The sequence below is a fragment of the Cottoperca gobio genome, chromosome 13, assembly GCF_900634415.1.
Source record: "Cottoperca gobio chromosome 13, fCotGob3.1, whole genome shotgun sequence".
Classification (NCBI taxonomy): domain Eukaryota; kingdom Metazoa; phylum Chordata; class Actinopteri; order Perciformes; family Bovichtidae; genus Cottoperca; species Cottoperca gobio.
The window spans coordinates 7,846,173-7,873,790 of record NC_041367.1 but is presented as its reverse complement, the minus strand read 5'-3'; the positions used below and the strand labels follow the sequence as shown (position 1 = coordinate 7,873,790).

General features: G+C 39.7%; 2 protein-coding genes across 2 annotated transcripts in view; one reads left to right on the top strand and one right to left on the bottom strand.

The window, feature by feature from the left end:
• dync2h1 (dynein cytoplasmic 2 heavy chain 1) overlaps positions 1-11,318 on the bottom strand; it is a 106,070-nt gene extending 94,752 nt beyond the window's left edge. The window contains 23 exon segments of the mRNA XM_029446704.1: positions 29-178; positions 584-711; positions 1,516-1,631; positions 2,073-2,200; positions 2,755-2,983; positions 3,105-3,244; positions 3,534-3,632; positions 3,795-3,956; positions 4,223-4,318; positions 4,405-4,600; positions 4,780-4,955; positions 5,072-5,196; positions 5,840-5,951; positions 6,052-6,165; positions 6,399-6,533; positions 7,338-7,424; positions 7,673-7,818; positions 8,259-8,403; positions 8,574-8,692; positions 9,144-9,282; positions 9,725-9,898; positions 10,288-10,505; positions 11,230-11,318. Coding sequence (XP_029302564.1) covers positions 29-178; positions 584-711; positions 1,516-1,631; positions 2,073-2,200; positions 2,755-2,983; positions 3,105-3,244; positions 3,534-3,632; positions 3,795-3,956; positions 4,223-4,318; positions 4,405-4,600; positions 4,780-4,955; positions 5,072-5,196; positions 5,840-5,951; positions 6,052-6,165; positions 6,399-6,533; positions 7,338-7,424; positions 7,673-7,818; positions 8,259-8,403; positions 8,574-8,692; positions 9,144-9,282; positions 9,725-9,898; positions 10,288-10,470 — 3,099 coding nt within the window. The 5' untranslated portion in view covers positions 10,471-10,505; positions 11,230-11,318.
• Positions 11,319-16,539: 5,221 nt separating this feature from the next.
• On the top strand, positions 16,540-25,972 carry LOC115017331 (T-lymphocyte activation antigen CD80-like). The gene is made up of 8 exons (XM_029445657.1): positions 16,540-16,560; positions 18,760-18,788; positions 19,766-19,824; positions 20,871-21,167; positions 21,849-22,130; positions 23,031-23,156; positions 23,259-23,300; positions 24,656-25,972. The coding sequence occupies exons 1-7, from the start codon at positions 16,558-16,560 to the stop codon at positions 23,276-23,278; spliced, it is 816 nt and encodes a 271-aa protein (XP_029301517.1). The 5' UTR covers positions 16,540-16,557; the 3' UTR covers positions 23,279-23,300; positions 24,656-25,972.
• Positions 25,973-27,618: the final 1,646 nt, after the last annotated feature.

Here is a 27,618-nt window from a genome sequence, read left to right as displayed (position 1 = left end):
AACATGTGCACTTGTGAGTCTATGTCACCTGATCTTTGATCATGAGCTGGTGGCTCTCCATCACAAGCTCCAGTTTGTCCCACTTGGCCCTCAGAGAGGACAGGGAGTCCAGGCCCCCCCCGGCCACTGCTCGTAGCAAGCGGTTCTTCTCCTCAGCACACTGGAACTGAGGCAGGATCTATTCCCATACATACAGCAGAGTTTATTAGGGAGTTTATTTCCATATCATGTCGAACATTTGGCTCATCGCACATGGAATTACAAGACACGGTTGTACATCAAACATGAGAAATATAACAAGACAAACAACATAAATGTCCACTTATGAATCCATGCATGTCACATTAGTGGCCAGCATAATATACATAATGATATGAAAAGACTACATCATTGAAAAGTAGAAAACAAAAGCAACAATGTCAAAGACATTTTGTATTATTAGGTAGGTAATTTAATGGAGGAAAATTGAAATTTGAAAACCATGAATAAGGGAGTAGGAGAAAGCTATTTACAAAAAACTCCAGCGGTACTTCTATCATGTAAGAAAGTTCCTAACCAGAGTTTACAAGTGTGTTTGTCTTACTTCCGGTTTGCGGGCTAATATGTGGCTATATTTGCCACCGGCCGCACCAATCTCCTCCATGCTCTCTGGTCGAGTGGACAACACCTCCATTGACTCTGAAACAAAACTGTCTATGGCCTGGGTGTGCCCTGGAAGCAAAAGGGAAGATGGCACCCGTAAAGGAAAGGAAACAGAAAAGAAAAGAGATTGTCATTGGGCCATGAGAATGGAAAAACAAAATTAAAGCTGCAAGCAGCACATCCACGCGCGTCGGCGGGACTGGCGGGACGCCGTTGACACTGCAGCGCATTGCCGTGACCGTTGGAGACAAGGCGCACGAGTCAACATTATGTATAGCATGGAATGTGATGCGCTGGAAATGACATACCTGCGACCACTTGCTGTGTCCACTATATGGTGCTAGAGGACAGGCGCATTCAAAAAAACATGGTATTGCTCTATATCATGTGTAGACCACGCACGTCATTTTCAGGTAAATCGGATTGTTGTCACCTGTTGCCAGCAGGTGGCGCTATGACTATGAATCAATATTTGCATGGAGATGTCTTCATTGTCACATGTCTCATTAAGCATGAGAAATTTGGAGCAGATTGGAGAACGTATGCTGAAGTTACAACAACTTCCTCTTTTACGGTGAATTGTGCCAAATTTAATCTCGTTTTGGGATTCTTTTTTTAATTATTATTATTATTATTATTATTATTATTATTATTATTATTATTATTATTATTATTATTATTATTCCTACAATTTCACATCGTCAGTGCTCAGACCCTAATAAACAAGAGCAGAGAGAAAAAAAAAAAAAAAAGATTGGGCTTGTGATTGGCGTAAATTACACTGATAACTTGAATGCAAATTTAATGCTGTAAATGAATGAAAACAAAGTGGGGAAAAAATTAAAAGACAAATAAGTTGTCATCTGTTTTTACCTAGTATGGACTTCCTGAGTGATGAGAGCAGCATGTCAAACAGCCTCTGGATCAGGTCATCGATGACAGCTTTTACTGGCTCGCAGTTGACTGTAATGCAGTCAACTTTCTCCTGACTGCCAGAAGAGGAAGGACAGGATCAGTGCATGTGACGCTTTTGTTAAGGTGTACATTTCCTGTATTGGTGGAGTCAATTATCTGGAAGTGGACCGAAGGAGTAAGTTTAATCTCGTCAGGGAAAATGAAATGTCAGATTCAGTACAAATTGCTTAAAGAAGCACTCTGTGACATCCACCAAGCAGAATCAAAGCAACGGACCTTCCATGTTGTTGCTTTGTCACCAGTTTCAGCAGAACCAGCGTGTGACGATAACAAAATGCTTTATTAATCATTTCCTCCTAACAATTGCATTTAGGTATCAAAAGACTGATACTGACCGTCCTGGATAAATGTTGGACTTTCCCCTCACTGTTTCGTAATTATATTGTGGCTGTGTTTGGTTGTGAGTAGCTATAACTTTGTTATATTTACTTGTTTTTATTACGTGTGATATATACCTGGGCAGACGTTCTGACTCCTTCCCTCTGGCTTTCAGGGCCTTGAAGTTTCTCTCCCAGTCTTGCACAGAGCTCAGATGCTTCTCCACTAACTTCTCTAAATCAACCTGGCCCAGCACCACCCACTCCTACAAAACACACACACACACACACACACACACACACACACACACACACACACACACACACACACACCAGAGTGATTGGGTGTACTGCGTATTTCGCAATTTTAAATGTTTCTGTCAAAGGTGACAAAAACTACAAACAACAAAAAGGCATTGATGAGTAAATACAGAACTAATGAAAAGCCTTGTGTTGACTGAGGGCTTCCCTCTACTGTTTAGATATGCATGACTGCAGACAGAAGGGAAAGGCCAATAGAGTGGGCTCACTGTTCGATTAGTGTAATGTAAGAGGGGGGAATGCTGACGATAAAAAGCACAGAGCCTCAGTATATAAATACAGAAGCATGACTAATCCAAGTTACATTCTTTCAAAGATAACAGTACAAGTACAATAAAGCATTAAAATAGTTTTAGTGTGTGTAGTGATCACCCTACAAATAAAAAACCCTTGTTACACTTCTCTTAACATTATACAGATGTTTTTTTTACAGGACAGTTGACTTATAACAATCAGTCATAATCAGTATCAAGGTCAAAATAACATGTTGTTCAGGCACCTTGAACTTGTGTTGTATAGCCTGCAGGCGACTAAAGAGGTCCTCGGCCTTGCTGAAGATGGTGACGAAACCAGTGGCATTTCTATCAATCATGACGCTGAAGATAAGCTCCTCCCCCTGGGCACTGACCCCTTTGAACTGGTTTGGGATTGAGATGAACCGCTTCATCTCCCTAAAATAGCGTGCACGCACCTCCTCAAATGGAGGACGGAACTGCAGACGTCCCTGTCTAGTCACGAGAAGGAGAACAAAAGTGAAAAAAAAGTAAGAAGGCAGAGAGAAATGGAACGAGAGAATAAACATGAAGAGCGAGACAGGAAGTTGGGCACACTGAAAGTGTGTGTACTGACTTGAAAGTGAGGTCTATGTGTATTTCAGGCAGGTTTTTGTTCAGAGCTTCAAGTCCGGTCTGGTACTGGTGTTCAAGAGCCTTGTACAGCTGATGGTTCCAGTGCTGACGCCATGCCCGCATGTCATCACACCTGAAGCCCTGGGAGAAAAAAAAAGCACACATTCATGCATTAGTTTTCCAAAGGAGAGAATTCAAATGTGTTGTACAGGTTGTGTATGTCCAAAAAAAAGCAGTAGTGATGAGCACTAAAGTCATTTTGTATCATGCTTAATATTTACAATGATAATTGCAGTAAGCACAGAGCTTACGATTTTACAAATGTTTATAGTCATGAATATAGAAATCATTTATTCAGTAAAAATATATTGATAAAATTGACATGAAGGCCAGCAGCAAAGACACTTATACTTCGGACTGTAATCCATACTTGAGCCTCCAGAGTGGCAAAGCCAGTACGAAGGTCCTGCAGGCCATCCTTCCACCGCTGCTGATGTCTCAGAAGGTCCACATTCATCAGTGTCACCACCTGAGAAATGTACCCAGAGGTGTGCAAACAAATACATAGCAAGACTTTAGTTACTTATCTCAGATTATGATTCCAAAGGAATGTGGTCGCGACAAATAACTGCCTCTTTATTCAACCATTAGTAGAAAAAACTGAAGTGAAAATATAACAGCATGCTACAACCTTGTCAATGAAGTCAGTGTGCCATTTGCGTAACTTCCTGTTCTCGGTGGAGAGTTTCTCCGCAGCAGACTGCAGCTTGGTGATGTAAACTTCCAACTCTTTGGGGTTGTCCCAGGTGATCTGCAGTTTACCAGCTGATTCCTTTGACTGAGAACGAGGATTCTAAAAAAAAAAAAAAAAAAGACGAGCAGAAATATTATCTCCAGTCCAAAGCATGAAATCAACGCCGGGTACAATTTATAGGTGACAAGTAAGTTTCTTGTTTAAAATGTGTGTGTTAAAGAAAGTTCAGGAACTATAGTTTCATACTTTTCATGCTCAAAATGAAAATTAGGCACTGGCAAGTCATCAACTTCCAATTCCCTTTTTACAACAATAGAAAAATAATGATATTATTATTAAAACATTACATTAACTGTGCGCAGTACCTTGATGACCTGTTCAAAGACCAGGGCAAGATTAAGCATCATAGGTCTCTGAGAGGGAATCATCTGCTGGTCAATGGTGTTGTAGAAATGTGCCACCTACAACGCAGTTACACTTTGTTACAAAACACAAATAATGAGACAGAAATTAATAAATAAATGTGACCTTTGACCTACACGCTCACCTGTTTTAAGACTATGGCCTGTCTGTAGAATTTGTCTGCAGTATTAGCAGCCTGCTGTATCTTGGCTGGGATGGGAAATCCCAGAGCAGAGAGCTGCCTGACCTCCCTGAGCAGACTGACCAGCCTGTCTGAATACTGGATCTTTAGCCTGCCGTCCACATGGTCCAGGTCCATCACACGGTTATTGGCCTGGAGACTACGCAGAGGGAGAGAAATATCATTAGATCCACTCAAACCAGCACCAATTCTAACCGCAATGCCCTTCATCAATGTGCTAAGGTGATCATGAACATGGAAAAGGCCCACGCACTGGGACATATAAATTGACCAGAATGCTTTCAGCGGCAATTAAGATATAATTGCAGTGTCTCCAACCTGATCCCTGACTTTGGGTCAGCCAGTCCGGACAGTATATCTCTTGACCAGTCCTCAAACTGTTCCTGTTCATACGCCCTCAGAACTTCCAGCAGGTCATCACAGAAATGCAGGAACCCCTTGAACCCAGAAAGGTCTGAAAGCAGTGCTTCAGCTATGCGGACAGAGTCCTCAACCTAATGTGAGACATGGACACATGGATATGTATGATACACAAGAAAGTCCATGCTATTTGATGGTCAGTCACATACAGGATATGTGCGCATGTGAACACACACACACACTCAGTTACCTTGTGTATGAGCTGTCGGACCCAGACAATTTTATTGACCACCTCAGGGAGGTTCCTGCCAATGAATGGCCCAGACTTGTCTCCAGGACCTCCATGGCATCGACTCTCAAAGTCAGTCTTCAGGCCTAAAAACAAAATCAATTAAGTAGAGAGGGGTCAAAGATCAGGCACAACAATGGGCGTCATTCAGAAACCACACATTTCCTCTTATTTTGTTCGTATCCATGATCCACCAGAATCTTCTTATTTTTGATCGTCTCTTAGGTGAGAGAAACTTTTTGCGAGTGGTCGAGAGAATTCTTACCAAGATAAGAAACAAAACATCTCGTTTTCAGTCCACAAATTGTTTTTCCAATGCAGAGATATTTGAGGAACATAAAAAAATGCATAAATATCATATAATCCAATTAAGATGACTATATGTTTTAGAGTAATTATAATGATTGGATTATTAAATGTGTGGGCTGAAGAAACACTATATTAAGACTATAAAAACCACTGGATGATATTGTTCAGCTTCTGAAAGCGTACATACTGCTCAGAGATGCTTTTAGATTAGGTCAGTACGGACTCTCTGGAAAATCACATGTTCACTTTACCTAATCTAAAAACAACCCTGTCACCTCATGCAGTGTCTTTGCCTCACATATGCGAGTTTGAAAAAGTCTGCTCTGGAGAATAATACTGTTACATTAAATAAATGCAGATGCAGTTACGTCTCTGACACAGAAACAGACTTTTCTGAGACTGTGAGGCAGAACTGTGTACCCTTGTTGTAGTCCAGTAGTCTGGCCAGTAGGGTCTCTCTCTCTGACTGCAGCTCTTTGCTGATGGTGGGACGTCTGATCAACTCCTTGTGCTTTTGAAAAACCTGCAACAGCTAGACAACAATCGCACACGCACAGGCACATACGGTCAGTTCCCACATCAACACACGTACAATATTTTACAACCTGAGCTGAAGCAGTGTGTTTCACTACCTGTTGTGGGTTGTCCTGTACATCAGCAATGTAGCTCTTGAGTCTGCCAGCGACCTCCTGCTCAGACGGAGCCATTAGGCGCTCAAACTGAGCCACCGCTGCTGTCCAAAGAGGCTACAAAAAACATAGGGAGGGATGCAACTTAAAATGCCAAAATAACAATCATTGCCTTTTCTATGCTTTCCCTCAGCTTGGATAGTAATCTGTTGTTACATCGTGCCTGCCTAGAGGCATGTCTTTGAGTTTCTAGAAAAGCGCTATACAAATATAATGTAATATAAAGTACAGGTATGAGGTAGGCTCAAACAATGTCATTCAGAAGGCTCATTGGCTCACACACAACTAACCTCAGTGTAGGGGTTGTAATGCAGAGGGTTGAGTCCAGAGAAAGGTTCAAACACTCGATCTGAAGTCAGAGCCTGCTGCTTCCCTCCTGGTAGCAGACGCTGCAGTTTCTCATGAACCACGCGCAGAGTCACCACCTGTAGATACAAACAGGGAGAGTGTTCCCACATGTTACCTGTCAACTGAGATTTATGTGACTTACAGGAGTCCACAATGTGTGACTGACTTATCAGATCATGGCACTAATTATAAGATGCTGTGTGTGTATGGGTATGGGGAGACACAGCCTAAAAAATAGACATGTCGTTAAGTTATTATTAATAATAAACTTTGTTTGTAAAGCGCTTTTCAACAAGACATGCAGCTTAAAGTGCTTTACATTTCAAAGCAGAATGAAGACAGGAAACAGAATACAGGTAAAGATAAAGTGCTCAGCGCAAGCCGTTTAAAACATCAACTAATAAAAAGACATTTAAAAAGGCATAAAGACCATTTAAATGCTAATAAGAAGAAATTTAAAAAGGATAACAGGATGATAAGTCTGTCTCATTCCAAAGGCTTTGAGCCCACAAAGGTTCACAATGTGCGTAAAGACAAACTCTAGGATCAAATCTGTACACATGAACGCTTCATGAATGTTTACTGTGAGTGGGTTGCCTTCTGGATCAATAACATGCTTAACAAGTCAATCTATTTATGGTTCACTTTTCCTTCCTTGTTTTGGTTTCATCAAACATATCAAGTGGAAATTCCAGTTAAATGTGACGTATGAGCGAGCTTCAACAGATAAGCAGAAACAAGGATAGGAAAACTAAGAGGTTACTTGCAGATGTATTTCAAGCACTGAATGTGATGCAACCAGGGAACCACAACGTCACAGAAAAGGGAGAAGTACGCACTATAGAGTGTTTCCTTGACTCAGGATCAGAACTCTATCTTACCTCATCCAGTCTTTTAGCAAGGCAATGAAGGGTTTGCGGGCAGTGCTTGTCTCCCTTCCAGGGGTGTGGAGCATGTCTCTTCCACACCTGAAAAAAAGCAAATTAAATATGTTTTCAGTGACAACAACATCCACAATCAAACCGAGGATCTCCTTCTAGATTTGATTTTATTAGACGGAGATGGATTTTCAGTCAAATGTTATGTTTGAATGCAGTTGAATTGAAATGAGGTGTTACATTGTGAGAGAAATGGTAAATGTTTTTGAATTGTGGAACCACTGTGTGCACACTACATTTAGATCTTTTAGATCTTATCATTTAGATCTCTTCCATACCTGTCCAGTCAGATGCTCACAGGCTACCACCCACTGTTCACAGATGGAAACGCCCGTTCTCAGGTTCTCCCTCATCGACAGAAATGGCTCCGCAAAAATTTTAATTCCACTCAGCTTCCTCTGCACATACCTTCCCAGGGCTCCACCTTGTACACAAAAAGTTGAGAACAATATTGCCACATACAGAAGCACCGACACACAGTGAGGCACAGGAAACACGGAACACATGCTCACATTGTTAGTCCAGGATTACCAAACCACTCGTCACATTTTCGCTGTTGTTTCTTATGAAGGAAGTGAGTAGCACTGAGTCAACATTATTAATAAATCACTGCAATCTCAAGCATTTCAACATTTAATTATTGACATGCTATGTTCTGTATATACAGCAGGTAATGTATACTGATGAGTTCCTAGGAAAACAAAGTCAGTTTCAGTTCTCAAGAAACTTACATTTCATCTACGACCACAGTAGCTAAATGATCTTTGTAACACAGAAGTCTTGACGCACGATGTAGCTTAAAAATCTGCAAATATTTGTTTTCATTTCCTGGTTTTGGTTTGTGTCTGCGTGAGAGAGTCCCACCGATAATGTCCATGAGTCGGACCATGCGCGTTTCTGGATAAGGATCAAAATCAGTCTGCCTCCAAACATCATCCAGAATGTCTCTGCTCTGTTCCACCAGCTCCACAACATCAGGCATCGACAAGCCGTCAAGCCCAGCATACTCCTGGCAGAAGCACAAAGAGACGCATAGCTAGTTCCCAGCTTCTAGAACAATTATTAAACCCTTTTCAAAACCGTATGTAGAATAATGTTAGGATTAAGATTTTCAAACTTAAAATAACTAAATGTACCAGTCCTGATACAGTCCTGATACAGGTAGATTTTAATGCATACCTTTTGTATGGGTTTAAATTGCTCAGTGAAATATGTGGCCCTTTCTCTCAAACTGTGCTTCTCCACACGCTCAGAGAGCTCGTCCCAGAACTGGAACTCATCACTGGGAGTCAGGATGCCTGCATAGAGTGGAAGAAATATGAGTAAATTGTTTAAAAATCATAATGTATCCTTGCTCTTATCAGATTTAGTTAAGAGTTTTTTATGTTTTTTACTAGAAAACCTGCAAATCCTGTTTAGCCAGACACTTATTAACTCTTTGTAAAAGGGGAAGTGAGATTACACACACATATTAGAACACATTACAGTATACAGTCCTAAGTGAAAGGGTTTCCATTACAGTTTATAGATTAGATTATAGATTATTACTGATAGATCATGTCACTACAGCTCCAAGTGTTAAGTTAACTTTCTTTTTATACATACTAGCAAGATATTTTACCAAATCCCATGCATAATGTTAAGTCCCTCCAAAATCCTAATATTTAGAAAAACATATATTACTACTTCTATGATCATAGGCACTAAGGCCCATGTGTATTTTTTCTGCAAAAATATATTTATGCATACCGAGGACATCTTCCTCCGTGCGGCCCCTCTTAGCAGAGGAATTTGCTCCAGACTGGCGGACCACCGAGCCCAGGCCAAGCTCCAGCTCACTCAGCAGGCCTGCCAGCTTAGGGTCAAATGCTGAACGCCAGCGCTCATCCTTGAGAGAAGGGAAAGAGAGAGACCCTTTTTCAAGTTTGAGACTAAACAGTCTTGTTCTCTGCTCATGCCTTATTTGGACGAAATATAAAATAAAATCCGCTTATCAAAAGCTGTAGGAGAAAACATTTATTTATGTACATATAATGGTGTTGTAATATTTATTAAAAATCCTTTTTTTTTCAATTATCTCAGGTTTTTCTTCATTTTCAATTTTAATAGTCAATGAGATTGTTTTTGTTTCTACCTACAAATATAGAAAATGCTTTGAATAATTCAAACTTGAAATATGTTTCAAGTAATAGCTTCATAAATGCTACATCCTCAGATTTTTGTTGACTGTGTGGTCTAGCAGAATCTTCCACTGTGGGTGGTGTTACAACAAAACCTACATCTTTTAAAAAGCATCTATGGAATTCTTTGATACACAGCGACAGGTTTACCTTCAGCAGAACAGGAGCAAAGACTTGTTTCACAGCCTGGTAGAGGGTGTTGATGGGAGACTCCAGCATGGACGACACCAGGAGGCTCTGGTGAAGGTTGTCTTCTGTGATCACTGTGGGATGCAGCTTGAAGAACACCAACACCATCTCTCTGCAGTCCCCCGATGCTTCAATCTGACAAAAGGAAGATGAAATGTTTAAAAAGACAGGAAAAACGACGAGTTTCATTGTCAACACAATTGTTGTTGTTTCAAGTATGATGCATTAATAAAGTTGCATGATCTGCTAATATACAGTACATACTACCAGGTTATTAGTTTGACAAATACAATGAAAACAATTATGGGAATTTAGAATCAGTAACCAGGGTTTGATTAAATGGCTTACTCATTGTTAATTATGGTGTAGGTTGAACATGTTAGTATTCATTTTTAACTAATTACCAAACATTGGAGGTTAGGATGTTGGCCTTATGAGCCCTGAGACAAGTTATTTCACATGGATATGGTAATTCACACTAGGAAACTTTTAAATTGTAATGATGCTTTAAACATTTGTGTTACCTTATTTGACAAGAGAAGGTCATTGTCATGTCTGCTGATGGACAGGACAAATTCATTTCCATCATCTAAGAAGTTATTGAGCTCTTTGCTGTCAGTCAGGGAGGATGAAGGCTTTATCCCATAGAAGTTTCCAGTTGTGGTCAGGATAAACTTTTTGCGAACATCATCTGACCCATGGGGCATCTTTCAGCTGCAGTGATGAACTGATGCTGACAAAGCTGTAGTACACAGAAAATTACACTGTAAAGAACCACTAAATGGGGGATATGGCTTAATGGTCGTTATTGTGTAAAATAGATACTTCTGCAAATGTATTTGAAGTCTCAAGGTTATTTCTACAGATACTTTAGACTTTAAAGTTTAGTTTAGAATCAGGCTGATTACTGCTGCATCAAGAAATAATATAGGGGCATATCAGGCGTTGACTTCAGGTAAACCTAGCATTAATAAGTAATGTAATTCTGTCGACCCAGAAACAAGGAAAGAGACCAGTGTTTAGCTATCTTCTAACCACATGACCGTGCAAGTTTCCCGGTTAACTGTCTATGCAACTATAACGTTACGTAAAGTTACTTTGCACTAAAGATTGTTGGGTACGTTCGCATTTCAGCAAGGGTCTTTGAAGCAAGAGTAGTGCTAACGTTAACAGTGCTGGTATCGCTGCTAAACTATTAGCTAACTAACGTTATAACGGTACCATCTTATACGTACTAGCGCTAAAACGTTAGTATGCGTCCAGCCAGTCTTCTTTATTGAAGCAGATTATTATATTTAGATGGGAACGACTAAAATAATGTTTACAAAGCTATGGCTATATGAGGGCAACAACATCAACAAGCTAGCTAGCTAACGTCCCTACCACTTTGAATTAAAGTTAAGCATTCTAGCTAACTGGCTTGACTTCAGCACGCGAGCAAGCTAATAGTAATCTTGGTATCATACCGTTTTGCCACCAAATGTACAACCTTTGGAGCTTCTTTTAACTCAATTCATGGAGGGAAGCTGTTACTCGTGCCTGTGTGTCTCCAAAATTATGCTTGCGTGGTTGCCAGGTAGCAACTACGATTCCGTGTACCACGTGACCACAGTGAAACTAGAATTCTACGCAATTTACGCCATTTACTTAGGTATACACTACACACTATGTACAATGTTCCGTTTTTAATTTAAGATACTGGTAGGTTCTTTATGAATGATTAGAAATGATATACTCATGTTGTCTGTAGCCCAACTTCACTAGTCCTTTTTCACAGCAGACATTTAGACTTACAGTTAAAACACAGGTGATACTTACAGTATATCTCAAAAGTGAGTACACCCTTTAGATTTTTGCAAATATTCTGTTATATCCTTTCAGGGGATAACATTATCCTACTGAAACTTTGATATAACTTAAAGTAGTCAGTGTGCTGCTTGAATAACAGTATAGATTTATTGTCCTTTGAAAATTACTCAGTACACAGCTGTTAATGTCTAAACAGCTGGCAACAAAAGTGAGTACACCCCATAGTGAACATGTCCTAATTGTGCCCAATGATGTTGTTTTCCCGCCCTGGTGTCATGTGACTCGTTAGTGTTACAAGGATTCAGGTGTAAATGATAAGCAGGGCTGTTAAATTTGGTGTTTTGGGCACAATTCTCTCTGAATGCTGGACAACATGGCACCTCATGGCAAGGAACTCTCTGAGCGGCTGAAAAAAAGGATTATTGCGCTTCACAAAGATGGCCTTGGCTATAAGAAGATTGCCAACACCATGAAAATGAGTTGCAGCACAGTGGCTAAGATCATACAGCGGTTTTCCAGGACAGGTTCCACTCGGAACAGGCCTCGCCAGGGTCGACCAAAGAAGTTGAGTCCACGTGCTCAGCGTCATATCCAGAGGTTGGTTTCCAAAAATAGACGTGCGAGTGCTTCCAGCATTGCTGCAGAGGTTGCAGAAGTGGGATGTCAGCCTGTCAGTGCCCAGACCATACGCCGCACACTGCATCAAATCGGTTTGTATGGCGGTCGCCCCAGACAGAAGCCCCTTCTGAAACCGATGCATAAGAAAGCCCGCAAACAGTTTGCTGAAGACAATGAATCCAAGAACATGAGTTACTGGAACCATGTCCTGTGGTCTGATGAGACCAAAATAAACCTGTTTGGGTCAGATGGTGTCCGGCGTGTGTGGCGGCACCCTGGTGAGGAGTACCAAGACAAATGTGTTTTGCCTACAGTCAAGCATGGTGGTGGCAGCATCATGGTCTGGGGCTGCATGAGTGCTGCCGGCACTGGGGAGCTGCATTTCATTGAGGGACACATGAATTCCAATATATACTGTGACATCCTGCAGCAGAGCATGATCCCCTCTCTTCGGAAACTGGGCCGTAGGGCAGTTTTCCAACATGATAATGACCCTAAACACACCTCCAAGATGACAACGGCCTTGCTGAAGAAGCTGAAGGTTAAGGTGATGGACTGGCCAAGTATGTCTCCAGACCTAAACCCAATTGAGCACATGTGGGGCATCCTCAAGAGGAAGGTGGAGGAGTGCAAGGTGTCCAACATCCAGTGCGCTCCGTGATGTCGTCGTGGAGGAGTGGAAGAAGATTCCAGAAGCAACCTGTGCAGCTCTGGTGAATTCCATGCCCAGGAGGGTTAAAGCAGTGCTAGATAACAATGGTGGTCACACAAAATATTGACACTTTGGGCACAATTTAGACATGTTCACTATGGGGTGTACTCACTTTTGTTGCCAGCTGTTTAGACATTAACAGCTGTGTACTGAGTAATTTTCAAAGGACAATAAATCTATACTGTTATTCAAGCAGCACACTGACTACTTTAAGTTATATCAAAGTTTCAGTAGGATAATGTTATCCCCTGAAAGGATATAACAGAATATTTGCAAAAATCTAAAGGGTGTACTCACTTTTGAGATATACTGTATAACATTAATGAGGGCTCTGTATTACTCACTTGTCACAGTGAGCCATGAACCTGTACAGTATGTCATTCATTTTATTATTTACACCTGTGTTTTTCCCATAGGTACATGTCAAAATGTCTTACCTGAAAAAGTTAAGACATCACAAAACATGAATTGAATGTCTCCTCTGTAATCATGCTCAGGTTAACCTAGGGGACCCTAGTCTAAAAAATGACCCGCTGTGTGCATTGTGTATAGTATTTCTATGATGATTGATTACCTGGACCCAGGTTTGGTGTGTGGTAATTATTTTTAACACAAGAAATTTGCACCACGTATGAACTTTTCTTTACTGAAACAATGGGCTTTAAACTAGAATTTGATATAGCCCGTCTTCAAGACAGGGCTTCAATGTCAGATAATAAAGAAGGACCTACCTTAACACACACACACGTACACACACACACACACACACACACCCACACACACACCCACACACACACACACACACAGGGATTCCCTTGATAGTTTCATTTCTGTCAATGACCTTATATAGATGGAAGGGAAACTCTTTTGTCACACAGCGTGCACATACCCAACTGCTATTTTACCCAAATGCATGTACAGTAATTAAGCTCTGGGTAACCAGTATGATGACCTTTATCATTATTGTTGGCCAGTTCGATAATGAATAACACTGATAATCCTCTCATTGTTATTACCCTTTGAACTATTAGTTGGTTACAATCCAACTGTGTGTGCAATCCACACCCACACAGCAATATTGTTGACCCATGCAAATACTTTTCCCAGACTGACCTTTACTACATAACAGTTTGCTTGGTAAAAAAGAAGTTAATCAAAATAGCACTATTTTTGGAGCACAAACTCATTAAGAATGCTTTAGAGGGACACGCAGACAGCTGATAGACGGTTACCAACTGCAGACTTTGCAGCACCATGCTTTTCACACAGGAAGTTACTGCAGATGCGGGGTGATGGCCTTGTGGTGTAGTGGTACAGCTTTCCAGATACATCACCATGGTTGTGAGTTCAATACCAGGGCTGCCACCTTTGTACCCATGAGCAAGGTACTCAACCCTGAGCTGCTCCAGGGGACTGTCTGCTAAATTACCTGTAATAATATAATGAAGAAAGCTGGTTGTCATTAACCAATTGAGTTTCAAAATCTCCCAGAACAATTAGAACTGATTTGTTTTACTCTTCGGGGCATTTGGTTATGAGCCTTTCCTCCCACATACTGTCCACAGGGCAACACATTCCTGTATACTATCTAAGCAGGGCTGTAAGGGAGCCTGTGGGTGTTCCCTTCTACATTATGTTTAAACAGAAGAGCTTCTATAAGGCTTTGTCATCTATGTTGTAATACATATGCAAGCTGTTGATTTCTATATATCTATGCTGTCTAAAGTTTTCCTGGATGTAAAATCCATGTATTACTCTCTCATCCAATTCATAAAACTTACTTTCAACAAACATGCCACCCCTATGGTTTAATGTCAGTATATTGTTGATATGGCATGCAGCCCCTAATGTGAAAAATATTTACCAGTAACATTTTCAGTCCAATGATTCAAAAAGACACCAGATATATAGCAGTATACTAAAATGTGTTGTGATGTGAAAAATGAAAAAAGAAATAGGGATGAGTCAAGAGCAAGTGAGGAGGAGACTCTACTTTCTGGGTACTTCTGTCAACTTGTTCAGGGATACCTATGGAAAATCCCTGGCTTTCCTTGTTTACTGTATCTTCCCTAAATGTAGCTGTGGTGACTGAATACAGGACTGACACCATTTCCCAGTAATCAGTATTTTCTCCTCAAAGCAGCAACATTTGATTTATGCTTTTTTTATCCTCTTATACTGTAGTTGTTCCGCTACAGTCCAAAGGCATAGTAGTCAGGGTTAATAGACTTGTTAATGAGGGTGTTTGTCAGCAACTGCTGGTCCCCGTCCGATCTGCAGGCTTTCCCCTGCTTTTCACCCGGCTTAGATAGATCTATTCCTAAATGGTGCGACACAAAACCTACTGTTTCATTTTATAATAACCTTTCCTTGACTTTAGTGGAAAAAGTATCACAAGGTCGATGCAAGTTGTAAAGGAGAAAGGAGAACTTACAAGGCGCTATGAAAATACTAGGAAAAAAGAGAAAGAGCAGAAACACTGAGCTAACACTGGGTGACATAAACATGCATTTTGAGTAAGAAATGCTTTCTTATGTAAATTGTTAGTCCTCAAATGTAAAAAGTATTCATAGTCAAATAAAACTTAATACATTATAGATTGTGTATAGACTTCTTATATTTCGCAATTACCACTGTCATGTGCAACATTCACTCTTACACATTTTTATCAATGACTCTGTACTTATATGACTGTTACTGTACTCTGCTCACCACTTTACTCTCTTGCTCTTTTTCTGTAACAACGTAAATTTCCTCGTGACTAATAAAGGATCTCTGATTCCGATTCTGATTTACAGGAATTAAGTGGATAATGAAAATGGATACTTACAATACATATTTGAATAATTAAAAGTGAAAATAAGTTTTTTCCGAATGTGACAGAAACACAACATGTGAAACACACTGTGGTTAGCTACAGAAGCGTTATGAGCAAATAAGTATTACGTATCCTGCAACAAACCACCTGTTGCTTAGAAGTGACGATTTTGTGAAAATCTGTCATGTATGACATACGGGAATTCAAGCACACTTTGTAATCAACGTGCAAGATGACAGATTAGAGATAGTGGCTGTGATGGATGAACAGACTGCACATAAAGCAATCTCATATTTTATTATGATCTCAAATCATGCATCTTACTAGTGTGTTCTACTATTTAAAGTGAAATGTGAAATATGTATTGATTTATTACCCTAAAAGTGAATAGATTCCATGTGTACTAATGGCTTGCCTAAGACTCTCTTTCTTCAGAATTTTATTTTATTATATCAGAAAAGACTAATCCAAACTGAAATCAAAAGTTTTTTCAACAGTTTCCACTCCATGTCCACAGTAAGATGATGTAATAATAGCTGACTGTGTCATTAAACTAAGGATTTATATGATCTTTGCTTTCTTCTCCCCCTCCATTAGCATTCTTTGTGAGTTACTCAGTTCTGTGACAAGCGTAGTAGAGTATTATGGTTGCATCACTGCTGTTTTCTGCCAAAATGCTAAATGTCAAATGCTATCTCTTCCAAAGAATTCATGCCTACTTATTCATTACCATGCTGGTAAATAAACAGCTTCCTGACATATTTAGCAACACCCACATGCATGAAGAGGAAGTGCACTACATTCACTCACACAGAAGAGAGAAGCCGACACAGCACCATGGTAAGAGCTAGTTTTGTCTTCTTTTCTTTTTCTTGTCTCTTCTGAAAACAATTCATTTTATTGTTATGAATAAGGTTTTTATCGTACGTCAGAAGGAGGAAGACTGTCTCTCATTTAAGAGCCTGTGAAGGATGTGTGTATGAATGGGTGTTTGTATGCGTGTGAGCTCATAGCTTCCCAAAATCTTCACAGGAGGAACTTGTTTTCTAGATCGTAGCATGCAGCAGAAGCAGTAAACACAAACATCTAGTAACTTTTAACCACAAGTAAGCTAACACCAGCATGCATGAATCTTGATTGGCCTCTTCAAGATTGATCTGTCTTACAGTAAAAATGAGTGCAAACATACACTGCTGATTAAAAAAGAGTGTGTGTATAAAAAATATTTGTGACTAAGAGAGAGTTAATGGTATCGAGTGTGTTTCGAGTCTCTCACCTCAATTTGTATTAGTTTCACCCAGGCCGTCACCCTACAGAAAAAATGACACTCAATGTGGCAAGAGATCAATCGAATATGTGAACATGCGTGGTATGTATGCTGGTGGTTCGTAGTTTCTCTGATTATCAAAGGCAGGCATGCGTTGACGCTCTCAAAACAATACTGTGGAGTAAGTGCTTTGTAAATCATGCTATGTCATGTGGTAATCCCCATATCAAGCCTCACTCTGTAAACACTCAAATACTACTACTACTACTATAAACTGTTGGTGTAGTGATAAGAGAAAGAAGGGATAGAAGACCGCAAGCACAATCAATACTCTCTGTTTTGCCATTGCAATCTTAAGTTTAGTTACTTGTATACATTGTATTGTACAATACATTATCACCACACACTGTAGCCTCAAAAAGTTGGCGCAACACCACTCTGATTCATTATCAACAAAGACAATCTACATACGCTCTTACAAAGGTAGTACTTAAAGCAAAGTCATTATATTATAATGGATAATTACTGCATTATAGGTACTGGTGTAACAAGCGGTCACAGTAATGAGGGGAAACTAAACCTGAATAAGACATTATGTCTGTTGTTTATTTAGGCATCATGATGACTCAAGACCTACATTGCTTTAATATGACTTTCATGATCCATCTGGTCACACCTTTCCTGAGATGAACAACGTAAAAATACTTGTTTTATATTCTCATGGCCCTTGGGAATTCCCTCAGATGTGGTTTCTGTTGAGGAAAGATTGCAGCTATTTATGAAGCATGGCGTATGAAGCGGTGTTTCCCCTGGAAGTTCTCTTTTCTCTTTTCTTTTTCTGTTGCAATGCACTGGATGTAAATGTGTGTTTTAGGTGTTTACACATTTCAATACTGAGTGAAAAGAGTGAAAGTTACCTGTGAAATGTGTACTGTGTATGTACTGTATGTATGTATGTATGTATGAGTGAAGTGAGAGTGTTGAAGACTACGAGGCGTGTGATACGTTGTGTCATTGTAGAGAGCTTTAACTGTTACTTGTGCTTATCCTGTTACACCATAGCCTACGAATGAAAGAATTCAGATATTGTTTTCTCCCTGGGAACTAAGTTATAAAAACATTAATGTTACTAACTAATTTACATACTCACTAAAACACAAACATTACCTGAAACTAGGCTATATACAGTAATAGCTTGATTGAAACCAAGACTGTGTATACTTGGTTTCTAAGACATCACATACAAACAAATAGAATACGAGAAAGCACTTTCTGAAGAAGGCAGATTAATCTGTGGAATCTGTGCACACTACCCACTGGGACTTCCCTTTGTCTTGGTGTCAGTTAAAAACACGATTTGGATGTTTCATTTCAGCATGGCAGAAACCATTTTCTTTCACTACACTGACTGTGAAGGGCTAGTCAGATATCACGTTGTGTTTGTGTATAGATACAAAAACCGTGTTTACTGAATGAACACTTATTACACAAACAAGATACTTTCCAAAGTATGTAAATGTAAAAGAAATCCGTGGTGGTTAGAGAGGAGCTGGTAGGGCACGTTTTCTCTTGCAGCCTCTTTATATTTGCTTCAATAGTCAAAAACATATCTAAGATTTAGATTTATGAACAATCTAAAGCAAGGGACCAACAGGCCAAATATGATTCTGGATTCCTGCCTGATTATTGCTCCTGTGCCGTGATTTAAAACATACCACATGAAATCAAAAGATAATCGATCCTATCACTTAACTTGTTTTTTTTGTCAACAGGCATTTCCTTGCAACCCACAGTGTTTTCTGTAAGTCCCTATCATCGTTCTCTATTACCTCACTATCATTTTGATCAGCAGAAGATATTACAACGCTGTGACTCACTACATCTACAATGTTTACAGTGCTAGATAATGATATCACTAGAAAACAACATGATCTGAATTCCAACAGCACATTTGAATTGTTGAATTGTTATTTGGGTGGGGTGCCTAAGAAGATTCCAACAGAACCGCTAGTGTTGTAGTCATGGAAAAGAGTATGTTGTTGTCCGTGTGAGATGACTAAAATGATCCTTTCAACACAGCCGTCTGAGAAATAACATAGAGGTTTCATCATGGTACAACTTCTGCAGTGAATATAGGACTCTAATGCTTAGCTGCTAGTGTAATGGTCTTAAGTTGTACAAACCACTGAAGTAATCCAGTGGTTGACAACATAGTACTAATGTAAAGCTGTTAACCTATAATTCAATGCGTTTTATGACCCTGAATCACTCAGTGGAGTTTTTGCTGACTGTGTCAAGGATCATCAATCAACTGAAGCTCCAGGGCTCAAAATGTATAATGAAAACATGGACGCAAATTATATATATATAAAAAAAGATGGAAAAAAACTGTCACCAGAAAAAACTGTCACCAGAAAAAAACTGTCACCAGAAAAAAACTGGTGACAGGTTTCAGGTAGTAACCTGAAACCTGCCTCAACTGTCACCAGCCGTCTTAAAAAGTTTAAATGGCAGTGATACTTCACTACCATTTAAACTTCTTAAGACGGCTGGTGACAGAAGAGCATAAGTTCAGTCAATATGAGCATGTGTGGCTCGTATTGACGGAACTGAACCAACTCAATCACAGCATATCTCTGGCCACAGGGCCAGGGGGATTTAAATCTGTCAGAAAGTGTGTGTTATACATCTCTACAGTATGTGTCCCAGTAATGCCCCAAGTGTTGCCTGGGTAACAGTGTAAACTATGTTTTTTTTTTGTCTTCCAATAAACCCAAGGCTTCCCCTCTGGCGGCTGGCTCTGGTTTTCGCTGTGACGTGGCACTTCTCTGAAACAAGTGAGCGGTTCAATCACCATCAACAACACACAGTTAAACCAGTTGTGTATCTAAATAAATAATACTAGTGATAATAAATTAGTACTACCAAATGTTTTATAATACAAACCATATAAATCAAAGAACTACATTATAATATATGATGTGAAAGGTTTGCTGGTAGAGATGAACACGCAAATAATTACCATCCAACCTCAAAAACATTTTACTTTAATCTTTTTGTTTTAAAGTTTCATTTTCACCATTTTGGGAAATACACTTGTTCACTTTCCTGCCGAGAATCTTCTCATCTAACTCTCCACAAGAAAACGAGTAAGCGTATTTCCCGAACGATTCGCTAACTATTCCTTAAAGGTGTACATACCCATACATTTACTATCAAAGTTCAACCAACCTCATCAATCCTATATCTGTTTTCAGCCACAATAAAAACAACTATAAGCTACCTGCCCCAGATCTCAGACAGACAAAGTTAATGACGAGCTCGTGAAGAAAGCTGAATATCTATCAAGCTAAAGACGCAGACATTTTTTGTTGGTGGACAGCTGGAAAATTATTAGGGCGGCCAAAAACATCCACACACAAGGTGAAAATGAAGTAAAACCTTTAATTCACTGTTACGTCACTTTTCACATTGTGACCTTTAGATCATGTAAAACATAAAAGGGACACTACTAGGTTTTTATTTTACGTCAAATGAAGAGGAACCGAGCTATCAAAAAGCCAAAGAAAAAGCCCTGACCTTTACACCCACTGATGTCCTGAAGTCATTTCTGTTTAGTCAGAGTATATTAGTTATGTTAATTTATAGAAAACCTTTTTATCTAATATCTGACATTCAACATAACAAATCAATGTTTTGGCTAAATGACTTGTGTCCCTATTTCTCATAGCATTAGTCTTTAAAAACAAAAATACTACAAACTCTGACATTCTGTGAAACACAATTTGCCTACTATAAAGATAATATATTTATTTGAAATGATTCAGTTTTTCTTTATGAAGCAAACCCTAACACTTTGCTCTCCATTACTTTTCGTCTCCAGAAACTCTTGCAAGGATTGAGCTGAGAGGGGAGGTTGGGGGAAATGTGACTTTTCTCTGCCCCGATGACGAAGAAAGTAGACTGTTATCTTTGTACTTTCAGCGGGGCACCACATTTGTGAATGGCTACTATGACTCAAAAAACATTTCACAGTTCTGGGAGAACACCAGAGTAGATCATAACAACAGAACTATGCACATGTACAATTTGAACGTCTCACACGATGGTGCCTACGAGTGCATTATCCGGTACAGCAACACTAAGTTGGTTGAGAGACCCATATACCTCAGTGTCACAGGTAAATGTGTATGTGTGTACATTTGTTTGAGTTTTAGATAGGAGTTTCTGTTTCTTTACAACACTACAATGGAATACTGTATACAGCATTTTGAATTAGGCACTGGGTTACCATTAACCAAATACCTGTGCAATGGCAGATGTTAGAGCTATAGTACCACAGAGATATTCTCTATTGGAATGACAAAGGACAAATGCCCTAGCCATCTGAGTCAACAGGAAATACTTTGCCATGCAGGCGTTGAACCTTGATTTTATTGTTATATTACACTTGTTAAAGCGGCTATGTGCTGTTTGAGGTAAAGGTCATCTCGTTCACAGACCAATGTGTGGGTCTCCAAGCTCATCCAGTCAGGGTCGGAGCAGTCTGGAGTCCATGCCAGCAAGTCCTTTAACAAAAACAGGGAAACTCTCAACTGTTTATCCAACATATGACATTCACCACTGTGAATAGGCTTAACATCCCTTCTGTATAATTCTCATAAAGCAACAACTTTACATTAATCCATCACTTTCTCAGGAAATTTGATTTGTGAGTTTGTGATCTTGGACTTAGGGAGCCTCTGTTAAAACCCCTTGAATCGTTAAAAAGGTTAATGGCGCTTTAACTAAACATGGCCATTTTTAGAAACCATGACAATACAACCTACTGACTGTGCTCTTTTCTCTCTCTCTCTCCTAGCACGCTACAGTAAACCTGCACACACATTGATTTACTGTGATGAACACTGTCCCATTAGTTGCAGAGTCACATGTTTCTCACACGGCGGCTACCCAAGCACCAAGGTGAAGTGGGACCTACCGGGCAGCCAGATGTGGAAGGTTGAGAACAGCAGTGAAAAGAGCGATCCAGACACTATGCTGTTCAACAGCTCCAGCACCGCATATTTCAACTGCTCCAATGGAGAGCTGAAGTCTCTCAGCTGCTCTGTGGGCGACGTCAGATCAGACATGTTTTCCGTCTGTGAGTACTAAACTTTAAAAAAGACCAGTCCTAATGGTTTCTCCACCAAAATCTGTTGCATGCTTTCAAACCCTGGGCAAGTTTTGGGAAGTGTGAAAGACAAATAAAAAAACCCATCAAACCCCCTTTGATGGGTACTGTTTCAGGAATATATCAGGGAATTTTTCGCAATCCTTTTACATCCTGTTAATGTTTGACTGTCACAGAAGAGTTTGATTTTCTGGGAAGAGATTTTTAAACTTAAAAGAACACAGTCCACAGCCAAGCCAGCCGGTCTGTGAGGATGTCATTAGACACAGCTGTGCTTTGAGTTTCAATGCCAACACTAGCAGGTATAAAGATGGTGAACTATGGATGTTAACTTGCTAATAATAATAATAATAATAATAATAATAATAATAATAATAATAATAATAATAATAATAATAATGCCTGACATGTGTATCTGTGGCTATTGATTTTTAATTCAGTCATTGTCGTAGCACTGTTGGACTAACAGAAAAAGTCAAATTCACCTTAATTGTAGTTGGATCGAGATAATTAGCAGATCTGCGTGGCTGTACCATTAAGAGAGAAAATGTGTTTGTGTGTTGGGTGAACTGACCTTTATAGGATATGTCTGGTGATTTATCAACAAATCCCATGAAAAGAATAAAACCAACAATGAACTGATCTTATTGAGCCATATTCTTCTGCAGCATAGAGCTCCATTATTGTCCAAACGAGCCAAACTGTTGCTTCCATGGACATAATGCACTGTAGTGTATAATGAGTCAATGATGGTATTTTAATGGGATTTGTTGACAACAAGAAAAATGCAACATGTTGCTTGTGCTTTTAACTCAACTGTCACACTTCATGTGTTTTTGAGACTGATAAACATTTCTTTCTCATCTGAAGGTAAACCCAAAGATCCATCTAATACTCACAGTCCTTATGGGATGGCAGCAGGCATCTGTTTAGGGGTGATCGTCTTTATTTTGATCGTATTGCTGGTGTGGGGGTGCAACAAGAAAGGAAAGAGAAGTAAGAACAGATATTAAATGTGTCAAAGTGTTCCACACACATTTGCATATTTGTTTGTAATAGGGGAGAAAAAAAAACTCACATCAGTTTCTATGTTTCCAGGAGCAGAACCAGTCATTTGAGACGAACACATCCGCGTGAAGAGTAAGTGGATGTTTACAATGGCCAACATTTATGCTTTGATTACATTCATAAGAAACGTCAAATATAGATATAAATATATATGAGAAATAAAGTTTATTTTTGTGTTTGTTCGCTTTGGTCCCGCCTTAACATGCAGCAACATGAATTGTGGATGTAAACTCAAACTCAAGGCAATTATATCCGGCCCGTGAGAAAATGTCATGTCCGTCATAACTGGCCCGCCGGTTTTGGTAATTAAAACAATGCATGGCACAACCACGGGAAAAGACATTCGAGGAAGTAACTAAATATGTGAATGGAATGAAAGTTTTTGGAAAGCAAAGGGAAACACACCACAGATCTCTGGGACGATGTGAGCTGGCCTGTTTGTGCGACATAACGAAGCATCTCACTGTTAAACCTGCAGCTTCAGGGCCGTGTGATCACGGACATGTGTGATGAGAGCTTTATAAGCCAAGCTGCCTGTGGGAGACTCTGATACAGCAAGGAAACTTTGGTCACTACGTGTTTCCAAACACTGACAAACCATCTCCACCACTGTGTTCCCGACAGCATTCTGCTGATCAACTGAGACCATTTGCCGACTTTGCAGCTCAGATATTTCAATTGAACTGCTCAACAATCCGTTTGCAGTTGACTTAAATATGTTCCATATCTTTTTGCACTTTATCCAATATGTGAATCCTGTTCAATACATGTGGACCGTGTTTGGCCGTCGACGTAGTCCCAGTTTGTAATGTTGGCCCTCTGTGATTGAGTTTGACACCTCCAGTCTATTGCTTGCTTTGTGCAGTTTCTCCTCTGCTCGGTTTTCGCGACGGGCGCGGCTTCGCCCCCTACGCACACACGTGTGAACACACCTTCACCTACAGCCAGAGACAGAATCCGCTGCTAAATGTTTTACTTTAAAATGACACAATATAATTATTTATTACCTGTTAATCATGTTAAATGTCAGCTCAAAATTGTCTGCGAGACATATTGCATTATCGAAAGAGCCATATATGGCTCGCGAGCCATAGGTTCCCGACCCCTGGTATATAGCCTACTTAGTATTAACACATAACGTAGTTAGCTAGCAAACTAAATGTGTTGTGCGCCGTAAAGGAGATTTATGCTACTTATGATTTGGGTAACTACTTGTTAGCCAAATCTCTGTGTGGCTACAGCCTGGGGCTACTTTAGTTAACATAAATACAAATCATTTTCTGATGACTGATTGAACATCCTGCAATATGTCGTGTTAATTCAAACGTATGTCCCCACCACTTTCCAAATCAAACCTACGCCCTTGACTGTAACCGCTAACCTTATCCCTCCCTTTCCCTTTCTGTTTCTGTTTCCTTTTCTCAAAGGTGGTTGGAGTCCTCAATGAAAACAAAGAAGGGGGAAAAAGGCATCTTGAGGGGTGAATTGATGAATAAGGATATCAGATTATTTTTTAACGTTACGTACAGTGTGTGACTGACGGCCATAGTCCACACTAGTGTGTGACTCACTCAGGACTGTATGCTGTCAACAACCAGTTCACAACTGACGCTTGTGAATTTGAATTGTTTGAGAAAGTATTCCTTCTCAGTATCCTATTACGTGTGATGTACAGTGTGTCATTCAAGTATACAATAGCTTACTTCTAAACAAAAAAAAAGAAAGAAGAAGAACGTTTTGTTCTTGTATACATACCGTCTATGGAGACACTATTAGACTTAGACTGACCTCTACATGCAGACGTGGGATCTGTTGCAGACGTGGGATCTGTTACACATGGTGCCAGTTTCACTTTTGGACAGTTTTTAAAAAGATTTAAATACAGTATATTATTGTTGTTGTTGTTGTTGTTGCACTTTAAAATCCCCCAGTGCCTTTTCTGTCCCCTTCTTTCCCTGTTCAGTTTATAATATTCTATTGTCTTTAGTGTTTGGTTTTGTGAAATTATTATTATTTTTAATTTAATGCACATATTAGAACAGTCAACATTATTACTTTCATATTAGTATCCTCTTATTTCTGTTTTGAAAGTGACCAAAATTAAGTACTGTAGTTCCCTTATTTATTTTTTATTTTTCTATTTTACTCTCTAATTAGTTTTGTATATCAACAATGACCAGTAGCAGAGTCTAAATCCAAGTTCACAAACTCATAGATCAACTTTACTGTAATAGTGATGGATTAATGCTAACTTCTTGTTTTTTTACGAAGTACGTTTAAGGGATTTGAAGTCTACTCACAGTGGTTAGTTAAAGGAAGAAGATGTCAGAATACTGTTTGCACATGAGTTTATTCTCTGCAGAGATGAGTTTTCTGCAATAAACTCCAGTATTCTAGGATTCCCCTGATTAACGCTGACATTTTTTCTAAGGTGACTGTTCTCATATGAAATATCTCTGTTACAAAATATTTAATAAATTCTATGTAGGTACATTGTTTACCCTGTTTACACTGTTTTTGGGTCACTTTTATTCCTCAATTTCCAAAATTAACAAACCATCTCAAAGAGCTGCTTTCATTCCCTTAATCTGTAAAACATATTGTTGTCAGATGATTATGATAACTTTGTCTTATTTATGTGACACTTTACATAAATGTGCTATCCTATTTTGTACCTCATGTTCATTCTTTTGTACTGAAATTAACAGTTAATTAAAGTGTGTTGTGGGAATTGTTACTCTCAATATTCACTTATATTTTACAATATATGATCAGAACGTGGTATTCTAACTACTGTGGAACATTGCATTCACACAATTTACACTTATTAAGACCTGACTGGGGCTTTTAGTCACACAAATGTCTAGAAATAGCAACTCACACATTTTCAAATGCAATGCAGCTGTACTGCCTCTAGATGTCGTACTTGCACCGCAGAGTCGCGAAGACAAATCTCCTGCTGTCATGGCTGATTGGCGTAGTTAGTTCCGTGTGTACTACAACATCTGAACATTATGTTCAAGTATCACATCCATGAGCCATCTGCAAAAGTAACTTAATTTCCCGCTGGCTTTAGGAAGAAAACAATGCTTATGAATTCAGCACATGATGTTTTTTACAGGGATACATGATGTCTTCCTGACTTCAATATGTGGTCACCTGCCAGGAGAAGGATGAGTAGCCCGGGGAATAGAGAGGAGAAATAAGAGCAGGAAAGAGGAGATGACTCACATGAATGTATTGAGTCCATGAGAGAGAAGACAAAGCTGATGGCCTGTCTAATATCGGATACTGTTAACATTATAGAGAACCTTTACTGTGCAAACTATTTCTGCCATCACTCTCTCCTGCTGCCATTCTCTTTCTCCTTCTTTGCCCTTTTTATTCTTTCTTAACACACCTCTGTTTCTCTTCCTCGCTTGCTTTCTCTCTGTCTCACCGTGAGTCACTGTGACAGGTTGTCAGTCCACCTCTCTGCCCTGTGTTTACATTGGGCAGCAGAGCAGCACCAGGCTGGTTGCACTTCAGGAATGTAACCCCAAGGTCCTTGCCCTCCTCCTCCTCCTCCTCCTCCTCTGTACCCTTCTCCCCACATCTATCCTCCCCATCTTTTTATTCCCACATTGCACAAACTCACTCCTTCCCTTTCTCCTCACTTTCCTTCTGTTACGTCTTCCCACATTTCTCCTCCACTCCTCTCCTCCCTCTAATTATCCTCCCCTCTGCCCAATCACCCCCCCCCCCCCACACACACACACACAAGCTCCCTTCCACTCCTTCTGCCACCTTTCTCTGCCCTTTTCTTGCGCACGCTTTCTCTCCTCCGAACCTCCACTCCCCTTCTCCCTCGCCTTTTTCTATCCCCTCTTTAAAATTCAGAGCGCATTGTCCAAACTCACTGACACCCCCCATTCCCCTGTCATCATCCCCTCAGCTCCCACTCCTCCCCATCTCTCTGTCCTCCCTCCCTCCCTCATTCCTCCGCTGTCTAACCCAAACAAACCAGGCAGGACTTTCCTCTGTGGTGGCTGTAGGAGAAACACACCACATGTCAGAATTGGTTTAAACATAAACATTAGTCAATTTGAGGTACTGGAAAAGGATATGAGGCGCTTAAGTTCAACATGAGATAGAGCTACTATTAGGAAATCTTAACGCTAAAACTTACCACTGAATGTACAAACATCAGAAAAAGGAACTGTATATTTTGGTGTGAATTGGCAAAAGTATATTCTTTGGAATGAGGAAACTGCATCAAGGAAAGAATCAAACCAATGGACTGCATAGAAAAACAATCTAAAAAGTTAGTTTTCTATTTTTCTATTGGTTAGTTCAATGAACAAGTTAAAAACCTATGAAGCCCCAAATTTGTTTGGGCCACAGAAAAATC